Source organism: Macadamia integrifolia, chromosome 10 (assembly GCF_013358625.1).
Source record: "Macadamia integrifolia cultivar HAES 741 chromosome 10, SCU_Mint_v3, whole genome shotgun sequence".
Lineage (NCBI taxonomy): Eukaryota > Viridiplantae > Streptophyta > Magnoliopsida > Proteales > Proteaceae > Macadamia > Macadamia integrifolia.
In genome coordinates this window covers 22,690,621-22,704,990 of record NC_056566.1, presented here as the reverse complement: position 1 = coordinate 22,704,990, position 14,370 = coordinate 22,690,621, and the positions used below count along the sequence as shown (strand labels likewise).

Here is a 14,370-nt window from a genome sequence, read left to right as displayed (position 1 = left end):
ATATCACTGATTGAGCGTTGGTGTTATTTCCAAGGGTTTTGCTGATTCACTTCTCTTTCCACTCCTTATCTTCGACCTTTCTTCTTTGGTTTTTCAAAGATCTCCTTTTCCTAAGACATTCCTCTCCATCTAGGAATTCTCTGTACCCTAGGTTGTCGAAGTTCTTCTCCAGCAATTAACTTTCTCTATCCGTAGTTAGCATATCACATTTCAGATTTTCTAACATGTTTTTCTCTATTGACGAACTCTCCCTATTCTAGTTTACCTTCTCACATTCTAATATTTAGTGGGCAAGCTTGTGGCATAACGATTAAGTTGCACTATTGCAACATGTTGGTCATAAGTTCAACATTTGGAAACAACCTCTTTTGCGAAGCAGAGGGTAAGGCTACGCACACTTGCCCCTCCCAAACCCTGCAGTAACAAGAGCCTCATGTACTGGGTTCCTGAATATAATAAACTCGTTCACTGCACGGCTCAGGAAAACTGTCCTAAATTAATTAATAGAATTTCAAAATATATATCAGGTATATGTATCTATATCATACCCATAGGACCAAAAAGTCAGTATGGCCATTCGCTACAAGGACATGCCGAACACAACGGTTAAAGATGTCAATTTAGAAGCAGAATCAAAATGGGCCCTTTGAAACCAGATTGAACGAACAAAAAATTCGATTCGGTTTTGGAAAATGATTCAATTCGGTTCAGTACACTTTCCATTGTAGTTAAAAGGCATTGGTTCAAACCAAACCAAATCAAACTGAACAACAAAATCGATTTGGTTTTGGAAAATGAAATTCGATTTGGTTTCAGTTAAAATCATTGGTTCAAACCAAACCAAAACTAATTAAACAAAGAAAACTTGAACTCAAACCAAATAACCCCCCCCCCCCAAAAAAAAAACCAAATAGATTGGACCGGAATTTCAAAACTGTATAAGACCCGAATTAAGCCAGATACATGAAAATAGAAATAAGAACCAAAACTGAACTGAAATGATTTAATTTGGTTTTAGTTTTTCAAAATCTATTCGATTACAGTTTGTACATGTGTCCTGAATTTAACCGATTGACACCCTTAGCCTTAGGAACAGTGTCATTTCATAATTTCAAAGCACCCTATGTATGACAATAATACCCATGCATTGATTCAGTACCAAACGGTCCAAGTACCATACCAGAGGATCTTGAATCTGTCTTCTCTCTTGTCAAGGCCCAAAAAATTTGCACACGGTTACTTAAATAATTGAGAAACTAATGCTAGAGCTTGCTCACTGATTCAGTTAGTACATTAAGTTATTGCCCCTCCATGAAAAAAAAAGGGTTCATGAAGACTCAACATTGTCCACTCAATTAAAGAGGCAAACATGTTCATGCTGCACACAGTAACACCAATGGGGAGGTATTGAATTTTATTCTTCTACCTCGGAAGATGTGGACTGTACCATTTGAAGGGTAGTAGAATGGGAAAACTTGGGCGGGAGGGTCATGAGTGGTTCATCCGTAGTCAGCGTCAGTGATGCCATCCCCAGTGCATATCCAAGCGCTCTTGCAACAGGAACTGCCACTGCATTGCCAATCTGACGATATCTACAGAGGGAGAGGGGGGCAAATAAGTAACCACGTAGGGAGAGGGGGGGGGGACAAATAAGTAACCACGTTTGACAGGGTAGAAGAAAAAAATTTGAGAACAAGTTTCTATCATATAAATTCTATTTCTTTTACCAAGCCAATGCGCTGTTAGAGTAGAAGATAATCTCACCAACTCTTAAGAATTCCTTGAGTTGGATCCTTTCCTGCCACTAGGCATTCTTAATATGTTCTCTTTTGAAAGGGAAATACAGGAAAGAGTTCCGAATTGGAAGAGTAAGAGAGGAGTTGGTAAAGGATTGATATGAAGTTGTAATTTTTCAAGGAACAGCCAACCCCCATCATACTCAAATGAGTAAGGTAATTTTTATAGATAGTATTAGAGTTCAAATAGGGAGAAGAATGTCGGCACCTCTACCATTCACCCCAGTAAGTATAATAAGATACTCAAAGACTCTTCTAAGTCTAAAGACTAAGTAACATGTCTCATTAAATGTAGAAAGGAGGAATACTTCACCAACTCGATGATTCTTAAGTCCAAAAAAACTTCTTACAAATCTCTCAAGAATCCAACCACAAATCTTATCCCCGCTAAGAACAATTATGCAACTCATTCGCACTGACCTCATTCTAGCTGTCCGAAGCTTTTTTTACAATCCCAGCCAGATCAATGGTGTAAACCATACTGTTTTCTGCCTCATTCCCAAGAAAGAAGGTGCGGCTTCCATGAATGATTTTAGACCATCTCTTTTTGTAACCTTCCCTACAAGTTCATTGCCAAAATCCTGGCCAATCGAATTTAGAAAGTCATTGACTCTTGTGAGCCCCAATTAATCTGCCTTCATTTCTGGGAGAAGCATTGTAGATAACATTATTCTTTGCCATGAGATTGTTCGAGGTTTTGATCGGGAATCCATTCCCCTATTACCCTTCTTAAAATGACATCCACAAGGCTTTCGACTCCATTAGGTGGGAGTGTCCTTCCCTGCTTCTTTTATCCACTGGATGCACTCCTGCATTTCTTCTCCACGCTTCTCTATCTGGGTCAAAGGTAGCCCAACAGGGTACTTCCCTTTGGCTGAGGCATCAAGCAAGGGTGTCCCCTTTCCCCCTTTCTCTTCTCCCTAGCCCTGGAAGTTTATCTTGTTCCATTCAATCTGCCACTGACCAATACCTCATTTCTCCCATTCCTAAATGTAAGTCCCTCCTGCTCTCCCATCTTGCTTTTACGGATGATATCATCATCTTCTCCAAGAGTGACCTTCTTTCCATCTCCACTATTATGTCCTCTCTCCATTCCTTTGAAATCCTTTCGGGCCTCAGCATCAACCTCCCCAAGTCTAGTTTATTCCTCTCTAGTGTTTTTGATACGGCCCAAACCCTTTTTCTTGGGATCATTAGGTTCACCTTGGGTTCCTTTCTAGTCAAATACCTGAGCCTTCCTCTTATCTCCTCCAGACTATCTGCAAACCACAGCTCCCCTATGCTTGATCTCCTGAGAAAGAGGCTTCAACTTTGGAAAGGCAAGCTTCTCTCCTATGCTGGTCCTTATCCTCATTAGATCGGTCCTTCAGTCCATATATCTTTGGTTTAGCATTTTGGTCCTCCCAACTTCTACAATGAAATCCATTGAAGGTCTCTTATGCTCCTTCCTTTGGAAAGGTACAATTTTTGTTGTGCCAGCAACCATCTCCAGCGTGTTAGCTTAGTTATCTTTATCAAGCCACTTACTTGATGTCTAGCTTCCCAACTGTATGGTTCCTTTTCCCCCAGATGAATGAAGGGAGAAGTCAATTGATTCTTCCGAATAGCCAGAAGCGAAGCGCTATGCCAAGGTGGGGGGACAGGAAAAGAAACTGCTCTGAAGCCAATGCTTCTCCATGCCCAACAAGATGTGCCAACCTTGGGATGCTTTACTCCTTACCCCACAAGCTTTGGACATGGAGCTTAACCAAGCCTCGGTTAAGAACGGAAATGATCTACTTTCACCATAGCACACAATTCCATGGAGAGTTTCATTCTAGATCGTGATGGATGACAGAGCTTACTATCATCTGCTTTGATCATGCCACTAGGCATTTGATTAGGACATTGCACAATGACCCAAACACCTTGCCGCATCTCTTCAATATAGATACAGTAATGATCATAGCGATCTCCTTTAGTACCTACTAGTACATCATGATCCAATTGGTTATAAACATCGTAAGTTGTTGCTCTTCACGATCCCAGCATACCCTAGTTGGGATGGGTAGGCCCACAACTTCACTTTCTCTTAGGCCCAAGCCTTGTCAATGGGGGACCTTGTCAGAAAGGAATGTCAAAACCTAGCCCAAACAAATAAAAATGATCAAAAAAACTCAGATCGAACCAAACCGATCCTTATTAGATTGGTTTGGACTGAGGTATGATGGGACCGCCTAAAAACCGGACCATATAGAACCGATCAATATCCAAACCGAAACTGAACGGAATGAAATCGATTATCCCTTCTTTACAATATTAGGGATAATATTTTTTGTTGTAAGGGGAATTGTTATAAACCAATGAATGTGAGATTATGAAAAGGGAAATTGATTTGTACATTATAACAATGCTTTCATTGATCTCCTTATTCACTACGCATGGTTAAATGAATGATTTGATAGTAGGATTCATTTTGTAATTTCAAAATTAGTTATCTTCTTAGTAATTAGTTGTCCATTGGTTTCAATATTAATTATCTTTCTTTTACAGTGATTCCATTACAAATTTAAAGTATTTTCACCAAATCTTTCCTCACTATAGGTTATGAATGTAAGATTTCATTATGGCTCAAGCCCAAAATAAAATTGTTATATCCATATCCTAATTTCCCTTGTGTGATTGAATACAGATGAACCACAAGGGGGAGACAATATCAAAGACAACTGACTAGCAGCAGTTTTCTACAATGAGAGAAGGAATGATCCCACTTGCAAGTGTTATTTATGCCAGGACAATTGGAAGGGTTACAAATCTCCAAGGAAGTCAGTGAAAGTCTTCTGCCACTAAAAGGATTTAACGAACTTGAGTAATGAATTACACTGAGGTCGGGCCCACACCCTTATACAAGCCCTAGAAACCCCTAGTGCAACAATTGACCACACCGGTATGAGGATTGTGACAAAATAGGTTATTTGGTCATGGGGCTCGGGTCTGCACATCCGTGCATCTCAAAGCACCTCGAATAGTTGGTATAACCTATCAATGAATGGATCAATGGGGAATTAATCCAATAATGGGAGAAAACCTATTTATTTCCCAAACAAGCTTCAATCAACTTAAGTTACCATATAAAGAGTTATAATCAAAAGTCATTTGTTTCTCAAACAAGCCTTAGTAAACTTTAGTTACCATAGAATGAGTTATTAGAAAAACCATTATCTCCCCAAATAATCTTTACTGTAGAGCCACTAGCTCATTCACTTCATTTCCTACCAAGTTAAAGATAAGAGGAGATGAAAGGAAGCAAAGAAGGAGGTTAGAGCAAGAGAGTGATCATCTCCACTCACCCCAAGTTAAGGTGAGTTAGAACTCTCTCCCCATGCTTTCTCTCTCTCTCTTACACCATTTCTTCACCCAGGCTAAATTAAGAATCCGGACCAAAATCACCTTTACCCACCTAGTTGATTTACAAATTAAGTTAGGGATTTTGTGTAGGAGACCTAATTTAGCTAATTGAACCAGTACCACTGAGAGTGGAAACCTCCCACATGAAAAGCCCCAATTTAGGCAACCCTAAAATTTGGGCAATTGACCAAATCCCCTATAATCACTCATCCTAACCTAACCCTATGTTGGGGAAAAGATGGTGTACACCTAAAAAAGGGAATTGGGATGATCATAAATGAAATTGGAGACCAATGTATGAAGGCCCAACCAAATTTTCCAAAAAACTAGGTAACCTAAACCCAACAATTGGGAATTTAATCAAATCCTCTATAATCTACCACCCTAACTCAACTATAGGTTAGGGAATTGGTGAAGGAGACCTACACTTAGGAATTGGGGTGACCATATTTGGGTATAGGGACCTAATGCATGAAAACCCTAATTTGAATTCCTAAATTTAGTAACCTAAACCCTAAATTAGGGTAATTGGACAAACCCCTAGAATCTAAACCTTATACATGACTAATCACATCAATCCTAAGCTAATTAGTGTGTGAATGTGTTGTATGCATGAATTTTAACGCTAAAACACTAACCCTAACATATATCTCCTACGTAAAATGGACAAACCATGAGGTGGGGGTGTGATCAACACCATAACAAGAGAATTAGGACTATATATACCTTGACCTAGAAACCCTTTGTGTTTCCTATAAATAGAGTAGTCAAGCGGTGAGGCAACTCGGCACAAAAGCGTCGGCAACACCAACAAATAGGAACACAGTGAGTGGGTGTTGTGCATATTTACAGAGTGTTTTAACATGTTGATTTATGCGTGTGATCATGAACTTGTGCATTATACAATCTGTTACTGTTGAGAATTTAAACATGCATAATGATGTGTATGTTGTAGGGTAGCTAAAAGTTGGGTTTCTGCACTACATGCCCACCGTATGTGTGTGTGTTGGTGTTGATGAATCAGATACAAGGTAGCCGAACGTTAGGTTCCGCATGCCACAGATTGTGTGAGTGTGGGGTATAGTGTGGCCGAAGGCTGGGTTCTAGCACTATATACCCACAGGATGTGTAAGTATGACTGTGATGTGATATGTTTTCATGTTAGATTTCATCGGGCGAGGAGAATGACCCAAGTGCTTCATTCCCTTACCAATAGGGGAAAAGGTATTGGCTAATCCCACCGTCCGATGGACCGAGGTTGGGGGATTTTTCGGGATTTTTCGGTGACCGAGGTGGGTGGGTGCCGATGTCTTAACAAAACCTCACGCAGTATTAGATTCAGTGTCGTGACCTAGGTGGTATACCCTTCACGAAGGTTGGATACCAGTGTTGTGGTGTATATGGGGGATTATTAACAGGGGTTTACCAGGTACAGAAGTAGCCATGTAGGGACCGGTATGCTCCTGAGTCGCAACTAGCTCGTATCCTCGGGGACCAGTAATGTACATTCATTACTAGGGATACCATATATGTTACAGTAGTACTAAAACCCAATCTGGACTTAGAATCTATTAACTTGGCTTGTGTGATAATAAACCGAATCATAACATTGCATTCATTTAATACACATTCATTTGGTGGTGTTGAGCATCTTCCTTATTGTTGTCTTTAATATATGGTTGTGTTTTACTTGCATGTCCACCCCTCCTTGGGCTTCGTGGAAGCTCACCGTTCTTGCAATGTTTTTAGATGGTGACTCAGAGAACCTTCCTGAGGCTGTTATCAAGAAGCCAGCTCTTTATGGAGATGATCTATGGGTTGAGGAGCCGGTTGCATATAAGATAGGTTGTGTGTGTGATGACCGTGCCTACTGGGCATCTTGAAGATGATAGTAGTTGTCTTCCTTTTTTATTATTTTTCTGTACATACGTTGATGTAACCTTAGTGATATTATTGTAATTGTGTTCAGATAAGAGAAAACTTTCTTTTATGTAAATATAGTACATACAATAGAATTCACTAGTGGTGTTTATCTTACCAATTAATATTAAATATTATGGATCTCAAACTCATTTCATAACTTTGTGATTTTAAAATATTGCATCGGAGATCCTGGTTGGATTGTCAATAAAATTGTGTCCAGATCACTAGCCTTCAGGTAAGTGAAGGTGGTCGTGTGACAACCAATACTAACCCGATATTGAAAAACCGAAATATGACAAAACTGCACTGAACCAAAACCAAAACCAAAACTGACCTAAAGTCGAAAGTTCCTTTATGGATTAGTTTTGGTCTCCCTCATTTTTAGACAGAAACCGATTCAGCCCAACCAAAACCGAGCCAAACCAACCGTTTGACAACCCTACTTGTCGGGCTCCTTTCTCCCCAAAAAAAAGAAAAAGAAAAAAACAAATTGTATAGGGTAGTTTCCCTTCATACAGCTCGAACCATTCTCAGATGCTTCAAGAGGCATCCTTTCCTTGTTTATTGGGTTGGTTCATACGCACGCAAATGAGCACCGGCCGCAACAACAGGGAACTATGACCAATAAAAACAAACACTTGGCTATATCTGCACACAAAAAGGAATCAGGGAGGGAAGCTCTGATTAAGGAGACTATTAATAAAAATATTCTTTGAGACCTGCCTCCGCTCCTTTAGTTAGCTACACTAGTTTCCCATCGTAAAGCATTGATTCCTTTCTCCACTTTCAGAGAAAGAAGGACTACTACTATATAAGATAAAAAGAGAAAGTAGATAAATGCCTGACTCCACTCTTTGGCCTTAGCTACCTGGCTTTGGAGCGTTTAGCTAGCTTAGTTCGGTTAGCTCCTTGCCTTGATGCCTTCGTTCAGCTTTCAAAAACAAAAGGGGAAGAGCAATCAAAGAGGAAGATGTGGATTAATGACTGCTTTCAGAGGCCTAGGACTTTGATTGATGCCCAATGCCATTAAGGAGCTTCCTTCAACGTGCCCTCGCTTCCAACATTTCCGCCTAGACACCGTGACAACTATGGAGGAGTCTATGATCAGCAAGTCAAAGTCCAAGTAGGAATTTTTGTGGGAGAAACAATTTGGATTGAATAAAATGAATTAGAAAAGTAGTCTAGCCACACTCATATACAAACATGTCACTCGAACTTCTGACTCAGTGAGTGGCATAATTTGTTAATGCTAGATTGGGTAGTCTATTATCTCTTTCTTATTTTCCCTTAAAATTTTCAGCAGTAACTTACTATAGGTAAACTTTTTTCGTGTACTTTCTAACTATTTTTGCTTGCCAATTCTTTTGTGGACAATTTATACCAGTTCCTACAGCACCTTTCCCTGGATTTTTAAGCTGACGGCCTGCATCAGTTCTGCCCCACCTTTGTCTTGAATGTCCAGAGTTTACGAACCTAGCTCATTTATTTCTTTTAATCATGGCTGCTGCTGCCAGCACCTTGAAGCCCATCCTACTGGTTTTCACCACTTCCCCTATGATACGCATGCTCCAAAATCTCATGTCTCACTTCCCCCATGACATGCGGGCTTCAAAATCTCATCTCTTCAATTCATTGATTCAGTCCATTACCAGTCAGATCAATGATCACCTAAAATTTTCACCATCAATTAAGAAACAGTGTACCTACTCAGACCCCCCATTAGGTCTTGAACCATATACTTGTGCAGGCAACCTACGTTTCAGATACTAGGGGTGAACTACAAGAGAAAGGGGGTATGAAAAGGTAGGATGGGCTAGGTTCTAAGCTATAGGTGAGAAATAAGGAAAGTACGAGTAAAAGCCACTATTTTGAGACTGAACAGTCCCAGAATAGGAAAATTAGAGGAGAGAGAATGGAAAATTAAAATAGAAGGAATTTTAAAATAGATAGAGATAAGGCCACAAGGGAAAATACACCCTTCATCCAGCTACAAACAAACAGTCACAGTTCTATTCTTCATCTCGTAGAACTCTCAAAATCTGATTCCTACTATGACTAGAACTTGCCTAATCCTAATAGGACTCTGACAACTACTTATTTGACCAATATTAGACTCAAAAGAACTTGATTGGACTAGTAATTAAAATCTAAAATCCTAATGAAACTGGACCAAACAACCAATTACTCCCAAATTCTAATGCTATTAGGAAAAGAAAAATAAAATTATATCCCCCCTCCCCCAACTAAGATTTGCACTTTGCAATTGAACCCATAACCATAGGACATCAAAACAGGCCCTAATGCTGCACTGTGGATGCATTATATAATCAAAGTCAACATTTCTGGTATTTTGTTTTCCTTTTCACCATTTCACCCCATGAAGGAATCATGCTAATTCTCCAACCCACCCCCCCTCCCCAAAAGAAAATCCCTGAGGTAGAAACCATTCAATAGTGGTTCCCAATCCTTTGTCATGCAAAGAAAGGGTTAACAAACTCAAATCTTCCAATGGGCCCACAAAACAAATAATAAGACCCTTCTCTTCCTAAGGATCAAATAATTCAAACAATCTAAAATTTGGACATAATAAACTAGATTGGTTGATGAGCAATAGAACTGGTTTCTTGTAGTTTCCCCTGATAAATAATTATAGATTTTGTTTTGTAAACATAGCACTTGAAGCCAGTCAACTTTACTGTTATGAGAGGTACTGCAGCGGTAATAATGTCTTGCAGTGATAAGGTGGATTGTCCCTATCATGTTGTGGGTTAGTTTAGTTAGTCTTGTGTTGAGTCTTAGTTAGTAGTCGAGTATTATGTGGAGTCATATGCCGTATCTTATTTCCTGTTGTAACTATAATTTGACCCTAAGTAGGAATTCCTAATAGAATTCCTGATATCGTGGTTCAGTAAATCCCTTCTTTTATCTTCTTCTTCTTGTTCACTTGTTTTCAATCCTTTCCATTGACTGGTTAATATCCATCCAGAGAGAAGTGGAAATGCCATCGTCAATTTCGCTGGAGATGGCCCAAGGGCAATAGGTCGAAGCTTCAAAATCTTGTGCCAAACCCAACAGGCATCAAATAAGGCAGGAGCTTTCCAAATAAAATCAGAGCGGAGGCCTGAGTAGACCCAATCGGCCCATATGCTTTTCTTCTTGGTCACAAAATTCCCAATCAATTTGATAGTGCCAACTGAGTTGACTACTTTAACTCTTCTCAAACAAAGACCTCCCTCCTCTTTAGGGAGGCTGACACCAGCCCAACCAACAGGAAGAAGAAATAATGAGGTGTCAAATCTTTTCCAAAGGAAGGCAGACATAAGAGTCTCCAGATCTTTAATGCTGGACTGGGGAAGACCAAAAATACTGGATCAATAAATGTAGGAAGACTAAAGAACTGATCTGATAAGAAACAAGCAGCCAGCATAGGAGAGAAGCCTGCCCTTCCAAAGCTAAAGGTTCTCCGAATGAGATATTGCATGGAAATGCAGTGGTGAGATGATAACCAAGCCGGGATCAAAGGCAAACCCAAATACTTGACCGGAAGATGGCCAATGGAGAACCCTGTCTTCTCAATCAAACTGGCTTTGTCAACATTAGAGAGACCAGCCAAAACCAAGAGAGATTTCTCAGGGTTGATGCAGAGGCCCGATAGATCCTCAAACTTGTTGTAAACAAGACATAATGGTCTCAAGGGATGTAATAGAAGCTTTGGAGAAGATCATAAGATTATGTAAACACCGGGTGAGAGAGTTTGAGAGCCTTACACTTTGGGAAGGGAGATGACGAGTTGCTAATCTATGCAAAACTGGAGACTCCTTGAGAGGACTTCGAGAACTAGGGTAAAAATGTAAGGGGAGAGAAGGCTTTGATGCCAGACCCCCACCAAGGAAGCAAAATACCCCACAAGGACTACCATTGACCAATACTGAAAAGTATGGAGTAGAGATACATGGGTGAATCCAGTTAACAAAGGTTGGCTGATGCAGATACGCACACCTAGAGCAATCCATACCCATCTGGGTATCCAGACAGAGATGAACCAGATCCATATTGGTTTTGGGTCTAGTAGGATTTTAGAAATTTACCTTAATTAGGAAGATTGTCTTTGATTTTATTGAATTTAGAGAGTCTAAGTAGAGTCAGTTTGCTTAGTTATGGTAGTTTCCCATTTCAGTTGATTTCCTTTCTATGTCTATATTTTCCCTATATATTGGTTGTAACCATTGGACAAATTAGAGAACAGAAAATATGAATTGAATTGAATGTTTGTGAAGCCTGTGGGTGTGTGCGATTCTTCCACCCCCTTCTTTGTGTGATTCCTCCCTCCCTTGCAACTCTGAGCACCTCAAGGATATCTTCCCTTCTGCCACCGGCCCTCAACTTGGTATCAAAGACGAAGGATCCTTCCTTCGCTCTCTCTTTATTCCACTTTCTTCCCTAACCTTTCTCTGCCTAACCATCTTCCTTCCTTCTATTGCTTGCTGCCAACAACAGTAGCAGAGAACCCCCCCCCCAAAAAAAAATAAATAACTGTTCTGAACAAAGTGGAGACCTTCCTTTTTCCTCCTTCATTTTCCACTACAGCCTCATCACATCGACCTCCTCAGCAGCACCCCCATTCAATATCTTGCAGACTGACACCTCCCTTTCCCTTCCGATGGCTTCAACGACCCTTTCTGGGTTCAGCCATATAAAGAGAGAGAGAGAGAGAGAGAGAGAATCGATTCTGTCCAGAGAAGAATCATGTAACACCCGAATCTGATTTTACCCCTACTTATGAACAGGCAAGAAGAAAGAGTAGAGGAAGCCAATACTAGCATGGTTGGTAGCTGTGGAGTGCCAGGAACGCAGAAGTGACCCTACCTGTTCCTGTTCAGCTTGCCAGTATCACTGGAGAACTTACCAGGAAGTGTGGGCAAACAGGTAATTTTAACATATAATTGACCAGGCACAGAAGGGTAGAATGACAGGCCAAAGGGGAGCAAATGCTGCCAACCGGCAGGTCCAAACCGGCCAGCCGGTTGGGTTGGCAAAATGCAGATTTTCTGGGTTTTCGCACTGTGGGGTCCACACCTTTGTTGTGCAATTCCCCATTATACCCCATGGAAATAGACCTATTTGAGGTACAAAATGCATGTTTTATATTAATAAATCAAAAGGGGAAATTAAATTTACAAATTAATATCATAATAGGCTAATAGGGTATTGTTGGCTACTGTAACAGTAAGAAGAAGCAAGGAGAAAAGAGAAGGAGAAGGAGGAAGAAGAGTTGAGGAAGGAATTGCTTCACCTGAGATCATTGCTGGGCCAGCTCTGCACCAGATGAGTGAATTCACTACTGTACCAGGGTAATTTGGTAATTGCATGTAGATTGTTTAGTTAGGGTTTGGGTTTAAACCAATTGGAGGCAGCCAGGGAGTCCCCATGGGCTGCACAGCTGTCCAGTAGAGAAAGCCCCAATTTCTGCGGCTACTGGGGATTCAATTGGCAGGAACTCTGTCCCTACCAAACCCTGGAACCTAAGGTTCTCTCCAATTCAGTAGGAAATTGTGCAATTTAAATGGAATTATGGTTCTATGGGCAGAATTTTATTAAAACCCTAAAACATGGAATTGATTCAGATCTTAGCATGTGAATTCCTTCCCTACAGGTCTTATCTAAACCCAATTGAAGTGGGAAATCCAATGCTATAGCCTCAACATTAAATTCCAATCTCAACTTGTGCAGTAACCTTAGGAATAAGGTTTAATTTTGCAAGAATAGTTAACATCCCTGTGAAACCTTAAAATTCCATGAATGGAAATTTCCCATCCTAGTTCCCAAAAATTGGAACCCAGAAATGGGTCAATAGAAGACCTGATGTGAGTATTAAAATCCCAAAGGATCAAATCGGACTTCAGAAGGGATATAGAACTCCAATTTGGCCAAATCAGAATTCAGCAACAGTGGCAGAATCGAATTCTGCAGAAAATAGGGGAACCAGCAGGTCCCGACCGCCAGCCGGTTGGGGTTCCAGTGGCCAAACTAGCTGTGTAAATGGTCAGCAGGCCCTGAACTATTGGGAGCTGTATCCACAAATTTCCATGGAAATGGACCCTATGGGAAATAGAAGACAGCATTTGGATTCTGTAATCCTGAGTGGACTGCAAGTGTGATTGGAAATCCCTGACCAGATGTGAGACCCCCAAATAGTTTCCCTTTCAGGTAACCCCATCAGTAGGGAAATTACCCAGACTTGTAGTAGAGGACAGTCAGATGTCCAATTAAAAACATAATGACTTAAGATAATGACAATTGGGCAAACAGGGGTAGAATTGTAGGATGTTATTTTAAAATAATTATTGAAGTATCATTTGCAATAGGGAAAATTAATTGTGGTGAGGACGTATATTGAACTAAAAGTACGGATTTCAAGAATTTAGACACCAAGGTGAGTGGGTGCCCTCACTTGTTTTATGGAGTGTTTATAGGAAGATGGGACATTTATAGGTGCCCAATGATTACTATATGCATGATGTGAGTCGGTATGATTGGATATGCATCATGTAAGAATTGTGGGCTAGGTTATCACCACCTGAGTGCTACAACCCCATGTCAGTAGGGCATAGGTACTGACTAATCCCGACTTGTGGCTGCCTGACGTACCGTATCTAGAGACGGATAACAGTAGGGTACGATGTACTGCACACTTGACTGCACAGGGTTACTAACCTAGGGGTTAGCTGGGGGACCGAGGTTCTTTCCAAGACTGGCTGACTCTTGCCTGTAACGAGCTTGTATTCCTGAGGCCCAACATACAAGGTAGAGAATACCACCTATGTTGCGTAGCACCATACCACTAATTTCAGACTTAGTAATGGAATAGGAAGTAGTGTAACTTAAATGAATCATAAGCATTATATTAGGTGTGGAGCATGCATTGCATCATTTGTATTATGTTTACATACTTGCCCCCACCCCCTCACTGAGCATGACATGCTCACCCTATTTATTTACTTTTGTAGATGACGAGACCGGTGTTTTTCAAACTGCCAGCTTTGATCATAAGACAGTGGCCATGGATTACTTGGCCAATCTTCCAGAGGATGAAACCCACTATAGACCCAACTGTGAACGTGATGACTATAGTTTTTAAGGCACTACTAAGGCGTCGCCTTACCAGCGCCTTGGCGCTGATGCGGTCTAGAGATGGTAAGGCAATGCTCCGCCTTTCGTGAAGTCCCGCCTTATGGGTTTTTTTTTTTTTTTTTTTTTTTTTTTT

The 14,370-nt window shown here is 40.6% G+C and overlaps 1 protein-coding gene across 1 annotated transcript in view; it reads right to left on the bottom strand.

Moving 5' to 3' along the window:
- Window positions 1–1,126: 1,126 nt before the first annotated feature.
- LOC122092288 (DNA (cytosine-5)-methyltransferase CMT2-like) overlaps window positions 1,127–14,370 on the bottom strand; it is a 53,836-nt gene continuing 40,592 nt past the window's right edge. The window contains exon 14 of the mRNA XM_042662611.1: window positions 1,127–1,592. Coding sequence (XP_042518545.1) covers window positions 1,415–1,592 — 178 coding nt within the window. The 3' untranslated portion in view covers window positions 1,127–1,414. The remainder of the gene's footprint in view (window positions 1,593–14,370) is intronic.